This window comes from Mustela erminea, chromosome 15, assembly GCF_009829155.1.
Source record: "Mustela erminea isolate mMusErm1 chromosome 15, mMusErm1.Pri, whole genome shotgun sequence".
NCBI classification, from domain to species: Eukaryota; Metazoa; Chordata; class Mammalia; order Carnivora; family Mustelidae; genus Mustela; species Mustela erminea.
In genome coordinates, this window is record NC_045628.1 from 79,493,302 (window position 1) to 79,512,206 (window position 18,905).

Genomic DNA, 18,905 nt, shown 5'->3' on the forward strand with positions numbered 1-18,905 from the left:
CAACTAGATCAAATGAATAAATTCCTTGAAAGACACAAATCACAAACCTAACTGAAGAACTAGTAGAAAATATTTGCTAAATAAATTGAATTATTTATTAAGATCTTCCCACAAAGTCAGACCCAGATGGCATCAACAATGAAGTCTATCAAACATTTTGGGAAGAAATAATACCAATACCACAGAAAGTGTAGACAGAGGACAAGGAAATACCTCCCAAATTAATTTATCAGGCCAGAATTATCCTGAAACCAAAAACTTGAAATAAAACCACAAATACCCTTCATGAGTATGGACTAAAAATTCTTAATGAAATTTTCGTAAAGTATATAGAAAAACAGTGGGTGCCTGGGTGTCTCAGTAGGTTAAGCATCTGCCCTTTGGCTCAGGTCACATTCTCAGGATCCTGGGATAGAGCCTGGTGTCAGGTTCCCTGCTCAGTGGAGAGTCACTTCTCCCTCTCTCTCTGCCCCTCCCCCCTGCTTGTGCTTGCCCTTTGTCTCTCTCTTTCTCCCTCTCACTCTCAAAAAAATAAATAAAATCTTTTTAAAAAGAAAAATGATAAAATACAGTCATAAAATTTTGAAGCCATGAAGAATGTTAGAGACAGACCCTACTCTCCTTCCCTACCACCACTTCCTTTGTAAGTTACAGTTTCAGCCAGTTTCATACCAAATTGCTTTCATCAGTCCAGGATATAGCTCAGTCAACAGACTTCAGTTTTGTTTTCATTTATGTTTACTGTTCATCTAATGGGACACTTAAAGAGATGAAGTGACTAAAGGGAGAAACTAAGGCAATGAACCATTTAAACCTGGATAGCTGAGAGTTGCTGTCATGGTTGGTCGAAGAGTGATCCCTGCAGAAGCTGGACAGGGAAGAGAGTGAGGTCAAGTTGGACATTTCCCTGCTCCTCCCTGCCATGTCTTCTCCAGGTGGCTGTGTCTGCCTCAAGGCTCAGCTCAAGGCTCCTCTAGAGGCAGTCCACTCTGCAGGGCTCCCTCTTTGCAAGTATAGGGACTACTCTACTCCTCTGATCCTTTTGGACCTAGGGGTATATCAGCTCTTTCCACTGTTACCAGCATGTATATGATCTCTTTGTTTTAATCTTGGGATTTTGACAGCAAGTTAACTTTAAGATCCAAACATAATGTCCCATTTGCTGAGATTTCTGGGAGAAAGCATATGTGCATCTTCTTCTGGATGGAATCTTACAAGTTTGTGAAGCTTGAGTCTCTCAACCCCGACCTGCTGCCAAAAGGGGATCTGGCCTGGGGATAAAGCCTGCACCAGGTGAATCAAAAGGGAGACACCATTTGAACTCTACATCAAACCACAAGTAAAGCCAGATTTAGGACAAACCACTAATAGTTCACTGCAAACCAGCTACTGGAATATCCATCCTTTGTGGCAAAATTAGTCCATGTTCTCTCCTTCTCCCTGCTTCTTCAGTATGTCCTTTCATTGTTTCCTCCAGCATGAGTGGGAAGTTTGAGCGGAGAAAAAGTGAGCATTCCTTAAAATATTTTTCTGATGCAAAATGAAAACTGGTCAATTAAATCTAAATAGTTAAAAGAAACAAAAATTTTGGTGAATTGACTATTGATGAATTTTCTTGCTTCCCTTGAAGTCAGCTTTACCTACAGAATTTTCAGTCATGCAAGCTAATTCCCTTTTTGCTCAAGCTGGATTTGAATTCAGCTTTCCATTATTTTTATCAGTTCTAACTAATGGAAGACTAAATCACAAAGAATCCTAAAGGCTAAACTATAATCATGACAAGTGAGAGTGGAGTGAAGAACAGAAAGTGATGAATTTTTTTTTCTTTTTTAATTTTTTATTTTTTATAAACATATAATGCATTTTTATCTCCCGGGGTACAGGTATGTGAATCACCAGGTTTACACACTTCACAGCACTCACCATAGCACATACCCTCCCCAATGTCCATAACCCCACCCCCCTTCTCCCAACCCCCCTCCCTCCAGCAACTCTCAGTTTGTTTGTACAATGAAAGTGATGAATTTTTATAGCAGATGCTGAATGAATCTGAACACAGGAGGACATCTAAGGGAAACATTCAAAGCTTATAGGGAACCCAACTGATTTAGTAGCAAATCTATATTAATACTTAGAAGTTCAAAGCATCAAGATGTTTTAATAATTGGTTATGTTACTATTTTCATTCAGGAGCAGGGAACAACTATACCTAGTTTCATTATTTCCTTAGTTCCAGCCATTTTTGTTGTACATGATTTGTCCTTTTTTTTTTTTTTTGCTTTTCTTTTTTTTTTTAATTGTATTATGTTAGTTACCATAAAATACATCATTAGGTTTTTTTTAAAAGATTTTATTTATTTGACAGATAGAGATCACAAGTAGGCAGAGAGGCAGGCAGAGAGAGAGGAGGAAGCAGGCTCCCTGCTGAGCAGAGAGCCTGATGCGGGGCTTGATCCCAGGACCCTGAGATCATGACCTGAGCCGAAGACAGAGGCTTTAACCCAATGAGCCACCCAGGCACCCCACATCATTAGTTTTTGATGCAGTGCTCCAAGATTCACCTTTTTAAGTTGATGTTTGACTTGCACTAATACTTATAATTTCATTTTCCTCTAGAGATCAGTGGATTGTTTTCAGATTTGCCCCTCATTTTAAATAGAGGGCTTTTGTTCTTACTGAAGACATATATCAACGCATCACTAAATAATTTACCACTAAAAAATTATAATCTGCTTTCTAGTAATATCTTAAGCCTGACAAGTAAAATTAAATTCAGACATCTTTCTTCAATTTGAGCATATATTTTATCAATAAGGAACTTTGCTTCTACAAAAACTTGTATTTCCATGTCCACATTTTCTTTATGTGAACAGTGTTAAAGAAAGCTGGGAGGGAAGAACAGTGAATGTATCCTTACCTACAACATAATACTGCTCTACATGAGAGGGCCAAATTGAGGAAGCTCCTTTTAATTTCAGAATGGAGGACATACTTCAAGGTTTCACCATCAATGATGAGGGCCAAGTCATTTTCTTTACTTAACTGGGTTCCGAGAGCTTCACAGTGCCGAGTAATAGCTTGTTGTGTTGCCTATAACAAAGGTGGGGGAGGGAATCACTTTATTTTTCTCATTTTAAATATAAATGAAAGATTTTCTGAATCAAGATGGTAGACTGAGGGATATTTTTACCTCATTCTACCCTTGAAATAGCTCACTGAAATTAAAAGGTAAATAACATGAAAAGAATATTGACATCATTGGTCATTGATGAAATGCCAACGAAAACCACAATGAGATACTACTTCACATTCATTAGCATGACCAGGATCAAAAAGTCAGATAATAAGTGTTGATCAGGATATAGAGAAATACAAAACTCCCATACACTGCTGTTGGGAATGTAAAATGGTGTACCCACTTTGGAAAATAGTCTGACAGTTCCACAGATGGGTAAACATGGAGTTCACCCATGACCCAGCAATTCCACTCATACATATATATACCCAAGACAAATGAAAACAAGTGTCTACACAAAACTTGTATGTGAATGTTTAGAGCAGCATTATTCACAGTTGCCTAAGTTATAACAACCTAATGAATGGATAAACAAAATATGGTATATCCAAATTATGGAATATTCTTTAGCTATATAAAGGTTATGAGGTATCAATGAATGCTACAACATGAATGAACCTTGAAAATATGGTAACTAAAAGAAGCCAGTCAAAAAGACTGTATGCTATTATGATTCAATTCACATGAAAGTCAACAAAAACAAACCCATAGAGACAGAATGTAGATTAGTGGTTGTTTAGTGTTGGGGAAGCAGGATGAGAGAGATGATATCTAAAGAGTAGGGAGATTCATTTAGAGGTGTTGAAAGTGTTCTAAAAGTTGACTATGGTGGCAGTTGCATGTATAGGTGAAAATATTAAAACAGATTGAATTGTAAAAATTAAATGTAAATTTTATGTAATGTGGATTATATCTCAATAAAGCTGTTTTTTTAAAGTTATAGAAGTAAGAGTGAATTCTTATCAGTTGGAAAATACAGATGGATGCTAATAGCCTATTAGAAAATTCAGAGAATTTTTTAGAAAAATATCAAAAGTGGGAACAAAATAACTCTACAAAACTGAGTCTCAGGCTTCTAAGGAAGAAATGAAGAAGTTGTAGAGACTCATCACTCAATTTAAGATGTGTGGGCATCATCTCCCTTAGCTTATTTTCCTCACCCCAGCTTTTCCTTCCCTCATAAAAAACAACTGTTGAAATCTCAAAAGAGCAGGGAGCCTGCTTCTCCCTCTCCCTCTACTACTTCCTCTGCTTGTGCTCTCTTACTCTCTGTGTTAAATAAATAAATAAAATCTTTTTTTTTAGTTCAAAATTTTATAGAAAGTACTCCCCATGCCAGTAGCAGAGTGGGAAATTCAGGTAGTAGAATATTTTAAGGAAAATGTGTAATAAAATGTTAAGTTATAGACTTAATACTAAAGAAAATTCCTCCATCAAATACAAGTGAAATTTTTAAAAAATCAATTACCACTTTCTATTGAAACATTAGTGAACTAGTATGTGTGCCAGATTATTTGTTGGTTCTTGCCAACTCTGTTTTACTTCTATGACTATGTGAAACAAATGTCATAAGTTATTAAATCATATTTAAAAGATTATTTAATTATATTATTTAACTATAACTTTCAGTTATAGTCAATGGTCTATAGAAATCAGAGATTTTTATGATGTCCCCTAAACATATTAATAAATAAAATTTTAAGAAAGTGTGCCACCTGAGGAAAAATTTTAAACATAACAGGTATCAAGCACCAAAAGCTTTAATGAAAAAAACCTCCTCCCTATTATTCCCAGGAGGCCTTCGTTACTCATTACTCAAATGAAATAACTGTGTTTCCCAAAAGAAAAGGGACTTTAATAATCCTGGAATTACTGAGGGCTTTTTATAAACCTCAAGGTCTAATAACAGATGGAATTCAAACACTTGAAATTTGATTTCACACTGTGTAGGAACTATGATGTACTATATATATTATAATTTATATATATTATAGCAAACATTTCTACTTCTGTTTTTACTACACAGTGGACTGCATATTTCATCAATGATCTCACATAACTATAATCGTTTTGTTGCCCCGAAGATAATCTGGCAAAATGAAAGTTTTCCTCACTTTAATAATTCTCATATTTCATTTGGTCAGTGAACACAAAACTTGGTGCTTTTCTAGTTAATATATTATTCTCAATTTTACAGCTTCTTAGAACAACTAAATGCTTGGAGCTAAAGCTATTAATTTAATGTCCTTTTTTTTTTCTTCCACTGCTAAATTGTTTATTTATCAGTCCTGTTGCCAATGTTAACAGAAGTTAAAGGTAATTCCTCCAACATGGTTCATTCTAGAACATGACTACCTGAGTCATTTGCCAACATTAATTATGTAAAATCCTGCAACGCAACCTGAAGCACATTATATAGGTAAATTGCATTATATGCTTCATATGGAAAACAAGTCTATCAGTAAGTAAGTAATGATTATTTAAGAATAATGAGTTTTGAAAATGACATAACTCTAAAGTTTACAGGAACTGAAAACATAACAGAAAATCTTAGAGAAACAATGTACCAGGATTATTATGTAAATCACAATATCTAAGTGACATACAGTCTTCCATAGTAAGCAGTAAGCTCACTAACAAGATTAGCTTATGGGAAATTCTAACTCATTCATCTAATTACTTATGCAACTTTATTCCTCTCAAACTTGAAGAATACTGTCCATTGTACAAACTTAAAGGTCAAAAGTTGGTCTAAGGTGCTGAAATTTCAACAATGACACATAAAGAGCTTGGATTCACCACTGCCATCCTTATAGAAAAAGTGCTGAACAAAGTGAAAACCAACCTTCTTTGGACCTATCAGAGATAGATGAGATCACATGATAAACTGTCACCAGAAATCTGAATAGACAAATGACCTGTGTGTAACTAGAGCAGAAGGTACTACTATAGTCACAAACTGGTAGGAATACTTAACTGGTAAATTTGAGGAATTGATGTAGCCTGAGTATGAGTTACCTCAAAAGTGAGAAACTCCTTGGGTTACAATCTTGATCGACGAAGACATTTTTGTGGATTCACTTCTAGAAACCTCACCAGGTTCTTATGGTGAAAAGCCAAGAAAAACTCCCCTCATGTTTCAGGCAGAAGGAGGGGGAAACTGAACATTTTGATAGATGCCCAGAGCATTCTCCATAATGAAAGCCTAGTCTCCAAAGCTAAAGACTTTACCAGAGTCTTATCCCACCTATAGGAAAGAATGTTTACCCAATTCTAACCCCCTCTAACCTCCCTATCTAAACCAAGGGGAGAAAAGTGCTAAGAAACACAAAGACATAGGGGCACAGACTCACTAAAAGACTGAGAGTTAATCGTAAGAACACTTCTCTTACCACACACCTTACAACACACCAACAGGGCCCCAGTATAGTAAAGCGCATTACACACAAAAGAGCTATGAGGCACAGATCTATTTAAGGAGGAGTTCTCAGAGAAACCCCAAGACAGTAAGGGGGAATAAACAAAGACGCTAGAAGAATCTGGAGCTTCTCATGTGTATAGCTGCAACAAACATGAAATACATCCAGATTAACATAAAACTTCACATAAAGGTCTTTACCACAATTCCTCTTACCATATTCATTATGTCCAGCTCCCAACAAAAATTACAAGACATGCTAAAAGGCAAGAAAAAGCACTGCCTGAAGAGCTAAAGCAAGCATCAGAACCCAGATTCAAAGATAATACAGATTTTGGAAGTATCAGACAGTGAATTTGAAATAAGCTCTGATTATGCGCTATGGTGAGTGCTGTGAAGTGTGTAAAACTGGCGATTCACAAACCCATACCCTTGGGGCTAAGAATATATTATATGTTAATTAAAAAAAACTCTGATTAACATGTTAAGGACTTTAATGGAAAAATAGACAACATGAAAGAACAAATGGGGAAGATAAGCAGACAGATGGAAACACTTAAGAAAGAATAAAAATGAAACACTAGAAACTAAAAAAACACTGTAACAGAAATGAAGAATGCCCTTATTGGGCCCAACAATAGACTGCACAAAGTCTAAAAATTAATGAGCTTAAAGATATATCAATAGAAATTTCCCAAACTGAAATATAAAGGAAAAAAATTAGATAAAAAACCAGAATAGAATATTCAAGAACTGTGGACAATTTAAAAGGTCTAACATACAGCTAATTGGAATATCAGAAGGATTTAAGTATGAATGACTAAGAATGTTCCCAAACTCTAGCAAACATATAACTACAGACCCAGGAAACTTAGAAAACACCAAGAAGGATCAATACGAAAAAATTTAGCATATTCAAACCATAAATAAATACATAAATCAGAGGTAAAAAAGAAATGTTGAAAGAAGCCAAAGAGAAGAATAAAGTAAGAAATGCAAACTTCTCATCAGAAACAATACAGTTGAGAAGAATGTGTTGAAGGAATGAGAAACACCAACTTAGAATTTTATATCCAGTGTAAATATCCCTCAAAGGTGAAAGAGAAAGATTTTTCTGAGACAAAAACAGGAAATTTAATGCCAGCTGATCTGCCTCATAAGAAATATTTTTAAAGTTTTAGGGTATGTATCAGGCACTTAGATCTACATTTTTAAAAAGAAGACCGAAAAGGAATAGATTAAATCTATTTAAGTTTCTTAAAAAATGATAAGAAAATTACACAGTAAAAAATATTTAAAGAAAATAAATGGCTATAGGATTACAAAATCCTTTCATTCCTTCCATGTAAGTGCTATGTATGTACTCAAACTTTTGATAAAGACGGATTTGTACATATTTTCTCTCTCTCCCCTTTTTTTTTTTTCATTTTTTAAAATCAAGGATCTGAGTGCTGGATTTGGTATGATGTCAGAAGCAGGGGTGATAAAGTCAGAAGCAGGGGTGATAAAGGACTAGCCTAAGAATGAGGCAAGAACTGGGGACCAGAGGTAATGTTCTAATGGACTTGAGTGAGAGTTGAAGGCAACTTATATAGATTTTAAGGTGTGGGGGAACACTCAAGCAATAAATTGGTTACACTTATATTTGATCTAATTTTTAAAAATCACTTACCTCCAATGAGTTTAAATTCAATTGAATACGAAACATGTGAGCTGATATCAGTTTACAGGAATATGCTACCAAAAGAAAAATAAAGATGTCACATATTTGAAGACTCAGTGCCTTCCATGCATTCATGTTTCTACAATAAGAAATCTATTTATGTTCTTTCTTCATCATACTCTCTGCTTTACAACTAGGTCAAAGCTTAGAAGCCCATCACAAATACTGAGCAACAGGTTGTAGACAAAAGAAATTGAAACATTGCTTCATTTTCATCTTAATTGGCCACCTAAATAGAAATGGTTGGGAAGGTGCATATAACTAATGGCTAAATCTGTACTTTGAAATGTCTGTGGATTTTTATTTTTATTATCTTTATATGATTAGAAATTCAGGTCATGCTTTGTAACAATTCCAAGTCTTGAGGAAGCCAAGTTCTGTTGAATCAAGCTGCTATTATCAATAGTATTCTGTCTACTATTACTAATAAAATCCTAGGTGTGATTAAAGGAAATAAACTCACCCAATCCTCATAATAATGTTCAATGTGATGCTTAAGTTAGACACCTCAGGGAGCATTTTCCAATTTGAAAACTTAAAGTCATTCTCACCTTAGAAATTAGACTGAGAATATTTTTTGTAAATATGGGATTAGCCTATGAGGGTCAAATACAAAATCACATCTGTATCTACAAGAATGAAACGGTCTCTGAGATAGATGAACCCTTATCAAAAAAGTTTAAGGAGTTGTAAAAGCAGCCATTTTAAAGTTCTATGAAGCTGAGGAAACATCCGCTAACAACCAGTCCAAAAATAGTCACTTGCTTTTCCTCCTATAGGCTCAAAGGTGCACAAGTCTGAAAGCAGCTGGATGAATGAAAGGAATTAACCCTGCTATGAAATAGATAGGAAGTAGTGTTGAGTGTAAGAAGAGAGCCCAGCAAATGTTGAGCAAGTTTGGGCAGTATTTGTCTTCCTTCTCGTAGGTTCAATTTTGCCACTGAGAATGAATGGCTGTCCTAAGGAAATGGTATGTGGGTGTTTAACTCAGCATCTGTCCACAAGTCCGGGGGCCTTACCACTCTCCAAAGTACTACTAGTTCATCTTCTCCTCTCCCACCCCAGCCATCCTCACAGCAAAATGGAAATAGGGGATCCCTTGGTCAAAAACCAAGGAGGGTTAGGGGGAGGAGGGAATGTCATTATAGATTCTATAATAGGAAGTTTTTCTCTAAAAATATTTTATACTTATAAAATATAACAAGGATAGTGGTGATAGACAAAAAACAACATAAACTTACAAATTGCAAAAAAAATATATAGTCTTGGAGCCATAATCTTATATGTGATAAAAAATAAAACTTCGTTGATATGATATTTTATTTGATCATAAGATTTTTCTATCTTACACATCTAATTCATTTATTCAATCATCAAAATTTATATTTTTAGCAACTTTATTTTCAAACAATATATGTAGTTGAAAGCAATGTTGGTCATTCTTGGAAAATGTAAGATTGTCAATAATTTTTGATCATTTTTAATTTTGAGCATGACATTTCTGATGCAACTATTATTAGAACTATTAAGGTTTTTTTAATAGGCTGTAAGGACATTATAATGAATTTCTGATATATTATTCTGAAAATTAAATTCTTATACATTTGTAACTGATGATTCCTATGGAACAAATTTTCTAAAATGAACTGTTCATGTAAATCATTTTCATGTAAGTTGGAATTTAATTTAAATATAAATTTATAAAATATCATTTAATATTTCCTTGGAGATTTCCTGAAACTTGTAGACATCATACAGAAAAGCAAAAGTAGCTTCATGATTTTTATAGAATGCAAAATGCCTATTTATGTATTCTACTGCAGCCTATCCAATTACAGGAGACAGTCATTTTTAAATGGCCTTCTTCACCAATTATTGGTTCATCCGATGCTTCCTATGTAAATAGTGTTTTCCCCCCACACAATAGTAATGATCTTTAAGTTTAATTTCTAGAAATTTTGAAGCCTGTGGATATTTGTTTTGCCTTATTGCAGCAGTTTTTCAAAACCAGAGATTCTAAACTTCTCAAAGAATTCTAAAGATTTCCTGATAGGCTTTATTGCAATGTTCCTGTGTCCACTTTCATTTTGTAATAAATTACTGACAAAGTTCACTGCCTAATGCTGGCGGTTTCTGTACCAGCACCCAGGTTGGAGAGTTAATACTTCTGCTAAACAAGCCAGCCTACTGTGGGTGCTGGTACTGCCCTCACCAGGAACCTTCCTTTCTCCTGAAGCTGTTGCTGCTGCCGCTGGGGCTCTGTATAGACAAAGGCTAAAAGTCTCTATATATTATGATGAAAATCCATTCAGTATGCAGGCACTGAGTTTTATTCAGTACGTTCTCAGTACGTTTACTCATACGCGGCATTATGTCGGGTGCAAGGGAAGATTTACAACAGGTATATGATAGGCCTCTTAAAACCTAAGGAATCAAGCGTCTCCATGTGTGTGCACCTAATCTCAGCTGGTCCGCTCGAGATCCCCGGAGCGCCTACCCTAGTCCCCCACGCGGTCCCATTTCCGCTCCAACAAGATGAAAGAAACTATCATGAACCAGGAGAAACTAGCCAAACTACAAGCACAAGTGCACATTGGTAAGGAACTGCTCGCGGAAAGAAAGTGGTTCATAGAACAGCTACAGCAGATGATAAAACACTTCAGTTCTCCTTAAAGAAGTTAGGGGTAAACAGTATCTCTGGTATTGAAGAAGTGAATATGTTCACAAACCAAGGAACAGTGATCCACTTTAACAACCCCAAAGTTCAGGCTTCGCAGGCAGCGACCACTTCCACCATTACAGGCCATGCTGAGACAAATCAGCTGACAGAAATGCTACCCAGTATCTTAAGCAAACTTGGTGTAGTCTGACTAGTTGAAGAAGACTGGCTGAAGCTCTGCCCACACAATCTGTGGATGGAAAAGCACCACTTGCTATCGGAGAGGATGATGATGATGAAGTTCCAGATCTTGTGGAGAATTTTGATGAAGCTTCCAAAAATGAATCAAATTGAATTGAGTCAACTTCTGAAGAAGATAAAACTTGAAGAAGTTTTGGGGAGCTGCTATTTTATATTTTGACTGCTTTTTAAAATTTTGTTCATGGACCTGCTAAAATCTAAACCTCTAATATTTTTAAGCCCGAGCCCCTTGGACACTGCAGCTCTTTTCAGTTTTTGCTTATACACAATTCATTCTTCACAGCTAATTAAGCTGAAGAAGCCTGGGAATAAAGTTTGAAACAAGATTAATAAAGTTCTTTGCCTAGGAAATGGTTTTATTTTTCATTTCATTAACACTGATTTGTACACAGAAAGCAAAGTTGTTTATAGAAAGCTAATCACGGCATGTAATATGGCTGGTAATCTTTGATAAATTTGATTAAAGATTTTAAATAGCCATATAATATAAAAAAGATGGTATAAAGTTCTCATATTTTAAAACTTGTCTCCAGCAGCCCTCAGAGCTACAGTGGTGTGAGTAATGGGTATAATTAATTATACCCATTATAATTATAAGGGATGGAATATGCTTAGTCGGTGAGAAAGAGTTTCTCTTAATACTGTCTATACTGTAAGTATATACTAAGTGCCTTTAACATATTACTGCACTTAATTTTCTCTCATTTAATTCTCAACCAATGAAGTAGGGGTTAGTAGCTCCATTTTCTAGTTGTAACGCGAGGTTACCTTTAAAAAGTAGAAGTAATTTCTTAATGAAAAAGTGATTTTTTTTTCATTTTTTAAACTTACTATTTCAACTTCATTATTTCATTACTTCAACTCTTCTTGTAGGATATTCTGTAAGAACCCTGAAAAAACTAGTGTTTGTATTAGGAATGTCACCTCATCTTACATTTAAGTTGTAACACTTTAATAGGGCTACTTTTTTCTCTTGAAAAAAAAACCTTTGAAATAACAGTAAAGTTAACATGTATACATTTGAAAGAAATTTAGCATACAATATTTGTGCCTGCGCCCCAATCAGGATACTGAACAGCTCCATCATCCCATTTATAAGGCTACTTAAAAAAATTTGTATTAGCCAGGCGGTGGGTATTATAGAGGGCACGGATTGCATGGAGCACTGGGTGTGGTGAAAAAAATATTGAATACTGTTATGCTGAAAATAAATAAATTTAATTAAAAAAATTTGTATTAGCAATCGTAATGTTGAAGAAACTTAAAAATTTACAAGTGATAATTAAAATAAATGTGTCATCTTCATCAAGGCAAATGAAAAAAAATTAAGGAATCAAAGCTAAAGCAGAAGAGAAAAAAAAACAACATATTGGTAAGTGAAATAGAATAGTATGAATGCTGCTGGGGTCAAGAAGCAGCAGATCATGTTGAACCATGTTATCAGAAAGTTTTCAGAAGTTAATAGAACTAGTAGTCTTAGAAAAATAGGCAAAAATGTGACAATAGTCTTTATATAGTCCATTGTGGCCATTGTCAAAAACCAGTCTTGACATACTGATTCCCAAAAGTTACCCTCCTGCCAAATCTTTAGTCAAATTTTGTTTGTAATCAGAATTAAGACAATGTTTAGGCTTTTAACCACAAAAACATTAGCCAAATTGAGCTCCATGAAAGCCAGTGGTAATTAAAACCATCACAATATTCATAAAGGCAGAAGCCAACATTTTCAAAGCCTTCACTGTGCCCAATACTTTAGGAAGAACTTTACATTCACAGCTCACGTAATCATCACAACTGCCAGGGTTATCATGATTATCTCCATTTTATTAATGAGAAAAATCTGAGGGTCAGAAAAGCTCATAAATATAGAGGCAGAAGATTCAGGCTCAAAACTGTGTCCTTGGTAACTCTAAACTCTGATTTTTAACATTATGCTCTACATTCTCTTCCAAAGATGTAAAGATGTCAGCTCTCAGGCACAGCTCAATCTTTTTATTTTTGAATCCATTCTCCAACCATTCAAACCATGAAAGTAACATGAGAGGTCCCTAACCAAAAACTATTACTTTTCTTAGAAAAAGCTAGAGCTCAGAAAACCTCTAAGAAAACAAATTACATCAACACGGTCTTCGGCTTATGCGAAGTTCACGGACTCCATCTTTTTGCTGGTCTCTGCAGTCCTAGCCTCTAAGGGATGATAATAACATTTAAGCTGGGACCTGGTATTCAAAAGAGGTCAGGAGACTGTGGCTGCTTTCAGCCAACAGACGTGTTTTGCTGTGCCCTTACCAAGTTTTACACATTTAAGGCAGCATCTGTGCATCAGGATATTTCATATCAGAGATGAAATTCCCAACTATCTCTTAAAACTAAAAACCGAGGCTGCCTGGGACTCAATCACTTAAGTGTCCAAGTCTCAATTTCTGTTCAGGTCATGATCTCAGGGTTGTGAGTTTGAGCCCCACCTCAGGCTCCATGCCCAGTGTGGAGCCTGTTTAGGATTCTCTCTCTCCCTCTCTCTCCGCCTTTCTAACCCCTAAAATTTTTTTAAAAATTAAACAAAAAACAAAAAACCCTGTGCCAATAGCAGACATTTCCAAAAGGCAAGGATGTACTGGATGCCCCTTCAGGGCCAGCACTCCCTTTGTGGACATTGCCCCTCACTCTTGCCCTGCTGGGTTCTTCCAGATGTTGGCAAGCCCTGCTCTAATAAACAGGAGAGATTCTTTATTTTCTTCCTTCGGGTCCACCACAGAGAGCAGTTATCTAAGAATCCATTTATTCTCAGCAAAGTGAATCATAGACTTCTGCTAACAAAAATAAGTCTCATTCAATGAGGATAAAAATTCCCCTACCAACAACACCCGCTGTGTCTCATCTAGGTTGGGTTTCAGTCCTGAGTTGAGGAGACAGTCGAAGGCTCAGGAAAAACAAACAAACCTCAGGGTGTGGGTCTGGAAAAAGTGACTGGGAAAGATTTAGGAATGAGAGAGCACTCATGCTCCTCTGCTGAGCCCCTTCACATGGTATACGCTGAGGATATACATCAAGTTACTGTGGTCGATGAGTTCATGATTATCGAGAAACACAGCAAGTCACACTAAAGCTAAACTATGGGAAAGCTGGCAAAAGGAGAGCGTATGTGTGGTTATGTTCTCAAGAATTTGCCATGTGGATAAAAGAGTGGCTACATCATGGCTGGACTCCTTTGGTGAGTCCTTAATAATTATGTTAATAGCTAGCATTCATGAAGGACTTGTAAGTGCCTCTCACCAAGCTAAGCTCTTCACAGGGATTGCCTCAAGGTGTCCTCACAACAAGGTTGTGAGGTTAAAATTATTATTATCATCCCCATTTCACAGACCAAGAACTGATGTTTATAGAGGTAAAGCAGATCCTTCAAAAATAGCCAAACCTTCATGGACTCTGTGTTCTCTTCCAACTACACCTTATTTCTCTGCTCCTCTTGACAGCAAAACTCTGACTCATCTTGCCCTCACTGCTCCCTCATCAATGAGGGCTGGCAGATCAACCTACCAAATGGACCCCAAATTTAGTCCATCTCTCACACTCCCCATCACATCCTAGTATAAGGCACCATCATCTCTTGTCTAGATGTTTATCAAGGCTTTCTACCTGATCTTCTGACTTCTGTTCAGTCCTGTCTCCATACAAGAGCCAACAGATATTTTTAAAACATAAATTAGATATTATTCTCCTGCTTAAAACCATACACATCTCTTATTGTGGCCTGAGAAGCTTCCTATCTTCTCTGTTTTGCTCCCCATATTCCAACTACTCTGACCTTTCATTTGTTCCTCAAATATGTACATGCCCACACCAGGGCCAATGTGTGCAATACGCTTTTTGTGGAAAACTCGTCCCAGAGATCCTCTCAATGTTTGCTCCCTCTTTCCATTTGGATCACTGCTTTGAAAGTCACCTTCTTTACAGGCATTCTATTTGATTACCTTGTCTGTCTCTTGCTATGCCTTGCTGTGTTTTTATTCTTAGCACTGATTGCAATATTACAAAGCACAGTAATTTGCTTATTAATTTTATCTTTTCTACTTGGATATAAGTTTCATGAGGAGAGAGACTATTACTCAGGTTTTCTTTCCCAGCTCTAGATTTTTCCTGGTCCCTAGCAAGTGTTCGATATTCACTAAGTGAATGAATATAGAATTAAAAAATGAGTGGAGACATCACATTTTGATGGTGAGAAGGAATTGAAACAATTATGTTTTTCATAATCATCACAGTAGCCAGCTCCAGTTAGATTACCATGTATGATACAATGAGTCTGCATATGCCACATCAAAATGTGAATATTTACAGCTAACAATTGATTTTTCAACTCCTATTCTGCAAATCTCAACCCTTAGATACAATCATACAGTAAAGGAAGAAAAAGGGGGGGAAAAAAGCGACATTGAAACTTGGGGAAAAAAACATTTTTCTCCCTCTCTGATGATTTCCCACTCAGCTTCCCCCCATTGAGAGACTCTTAACTGTAGGGAACAAACTGAGGGTTGCTGGAGGGGAGTGGTGTGGGGAGAAAGGGGTGATTGGGTGATGGGCATTAAGGAGGGCACATGATGTGATGAGAACTGGGTGTTAGATGCAACTGATAGATTACTGAACACTACACCTGAAACTAATGATATACTATAAGTTGGCTAATTGAATTTAAATTAAAAAAGAAAGAAATTTAATATTCTTACTAATAATCAAAATGTTTATGAATAAACATACATAATACAAAGATAGGTATATACATTATAGGAGAAATATACCATAACTTCAAGTTTCAAAGGAAAGGAACAAGAAACTACCCATTACTCATGTAAGCATTCTGAAGTCTATATTTCAACAATGTGAAAGAGACAAACTCTTTGCTTAGTTTGTTCAAATTTTCTGCCATGTGATGGCAAGATTCCATTGCATTCCATTACCCAAAAGCATATAAAACAATTACTTGAAGGAAGTTCAATCATTCATTCTTGATACCAGGATATATTTAGAATACCTGTCCATCCAAATTTTCTAAAACTTTATTATATCTATTACCTATGTTAATTGCAGTTTCTTGTTTATCTCCTGTCAAGACCCATATTCTTATGTTTGCTTTCAGTAAAGTTGTTATCGTTTCAGGAACACGTGCTTGAAGGCGATCTTCAATGGCTGTGGCTCCAAGAAGCAGAAATTTCTAGATGTTTTTTTGAAAGAGATATTTTTTATTACTAGTTAAGATTTTTTTAAAAATTTTAATTTTGACAAAAGATATGCAGTCTACTTATTATGTGAAGTCCCATACATCACACACACACACACACACACACACCACAGACTTTTTTTCTAGTCTCTTCCACTGGTCTATTTGTCCCTATTTTGCTACAGCATGAGGCAGTGTAGCATGATAGTTAAAGAGTATAGGCTCATGGGGGCAACTGGGTGGTTCAGTTGGCTAAGCGCCTGACTTCTGCTCAAGTCATGATCTCAGGGTCCTGGGGATCCAACACTGCACTGGGCTCCCTGCTCAGCAGGGAGTTTGCTTTTCCATCTCTCTTCCCTCATCCCCTCCCCTGCTGCTCATGCTTTCTCTATCTCAAATAAATAAATAAAACTTTTTTAAAGAAAAGAATATCTAGCAGATTATAATAAGGCAACTAGATCTAGAGAGGTAAGCCCCCTGCCTTTAATATTCTTCAAAAAGTATCATGATAATTCTCAGCCTCCTCCTACTTCTGTATGAATTTTAGAACAAACTGCTCAAATTTTATAAAAATCCTGTTGGGAATCATATGTACTTCCTTTATTATTTCCTGTATTACACTGAATGTATACATGACTTTGAGGAGAATAGCCACATTGATTATACTGGGATTTTCTATATATTGTATACACCTATCCACTTATGTAAGTCCTTACAAAAATTTTTCATATTTTTCCATAAATTTATTAGCACTAGATAGTTTATCATTTTTGTTCCTACTGAGAATTATTTCCCTATCACTGTGGAGATTCAAGCTGAAGCTCTATGGTAGATAAAGAGGTTTATGTAAAGCATAAGTTGTCTCCCAGAAGCCAGCACATCCTAAATGTTCAAGGGTTTTCATTGTTATTCATTGCTATTCATTGTTAAAATGAAATTAAGATATAAAGCAAGTTACTTCTGTGCTGATAATTAGGATTGAAATAATTTATTTGAGATACTACCATATATAAACTATGAATTAAATTTTAAAATAACCATAAAACTTTCAGTCTTTTCAATGACCAGCTAAATTTTTCAGTGCTAAATATTCAAGTATATCAATCTTATTAGACATTCTTTATTTTCATTATTCTATTTTTGGGCCATTTCTACTGTAATACTTTTAAGATATTTCTGTATTAAAACTGGATTTTAATGTAAAATTTCTCACAACTAGCAAAAAGTATTTTCAGTAATGATTTATTTTCCTGGTATGAAATATGGATTTTAAAATAATGCCTTAAACATTTTCATGATAAAAACACACAGTTAACCAGGAATCAAAGGGATCCCTTCCTGATTATGGCAAGAAGAGGGGGACAGTAAACATTTTTAAATGTTATTTCACATTTATTCTGCTCTCCTCACAAAGACCTATACTCAAAGGAAACAGATTTTATCTTATCACGTTGGGCTTATCAGAGCCCATTAATCTGAGAGTGGGGAAATCCTTATCTCCAGCACCTTCTAGTTGTTGACATGGGGGAAGACAAATACAGAACTCTGACTCACAAAAGATTGAGATCTAATCAAGGGCTATAACCTAGTTCCCCTCTCCCTTACCTTACCACATCAGTCTGTCTCTTACATGAAAAGAGGGAGTGCCAATGAAAGAAGTGTAAGGCTCGGGCCCTGTTTAAGAAAGAGTCTCTAGGGAAATCTGAAGATGCCAGGAGGATGAAAACAAGGCCACTAGATACAATTTTAGACTCTAATACTACAGCTACAGCAAACAGTAAACACAGCCTTTTAGTCAGAGATACATGAAACCTCACCCAAAAGGCCTGTTTTCCTCATTCCCTTTATCCAATACATCATGTGTGGCTTTCAACAAAAAGTTATAGGGCAGCGCAGGACAAAAATTACAGTCTGAACAGACAGAGAAAGCATCAGAATCAGACTCAGATATAAGAGAAATTTGGAAATTTACATACTAGAAATTTGAAATAACTATGATTAGTATGCTAAAGATTCTAATGGTAAAAGTAAACAACATGTTATTTTTTTACAGATGGATAATGTAAGCAGAGAGATAGAAACTCTATAAAGAATCAAAAGGAAATGCTAACAATAAAAAACACTGAAACATAAATAAGGAATGCCTTCAGTAGGCTCACCAGTTATCTAAATATCCCCAAGGAAATAATTAGCAAACATGAAGATATGTCAATAAAAACTTTCCAAACTGAAAAAGTGATAAAAGAATGAAAAAAATAGAACAAAATACTAAGAACTGTGGGGAAATTATAAAAGGTATAACATACATGTAATGGGAATACCAGAATTAGAAGAGAGAAAGGAACAGAAAAAAAATCCTTGAAATAATAATTGGTAAGAATTTTCCAATATTAATCACAGACACCAAACCTTAGACCCAGCCCTCAGAAAACACCAATCTTGATAAATACCAAAAATCTACACCTAGGTATTTGCTGTGCAAACTGTTTTCAAAAGAAAATCTTGAAAGAAGCCAGAGAGGATAAAACAACAACCACCACCACCTGACCTATA

At 35.7% G+C, this 18,905-nt stretch overlaps 1 protein-coding gene, 1 long non-coding RNA gene and 1 pseudogene across 6 annotated transcripts in view; 2 read left to right on the top strand and 1 right to left on the bottom strand.

Moving 5' to 3' along the window:
- RNF6 (ring finger protein 6) overlaps positions 1-18,905 on the bottom strand; it is a 282,619-nt gene that overhangs the window by 110,975 nt on the left and 152,739 nt on the right. For all 5 annotated transcript variants that reach the window (XM_032314708.1, XM_032314711.1, XM_032314710.1 and 2 more), the window contains 3 exons: positions 16,208-16,346; positions 8,167-8,231; positions 2,918-3,090 (listed from right to left, as the gene is read on the bottom strand). In XM_032314708.1, coding sequence (XP_032170599.1) covers positions 2,918-3,090; positions 8,167-8,231; positions 16,208-16,346 — 377 coding nt within the window. The remainder of the gene's footprint in view (positions 1-2,917; positions 3,091-8,166; positions 8,232-16,207; positions 16,347-18,905) is intronic.
- On the top strand, positions 10,753-11,282 carry LOC116574162 (annotated as a pseudogene).
- On the top strand, positions 13,528-15,634 carry LOC116574163. The gene is made up of 3 exons (XR_004279138.1): positions 13,528-13,589; positions 13,746-13,748; positions 15,624-15,634. It is a non-coding gene; the product is annotated as an uncharacterized LOC116574163 (long non-coding RNA).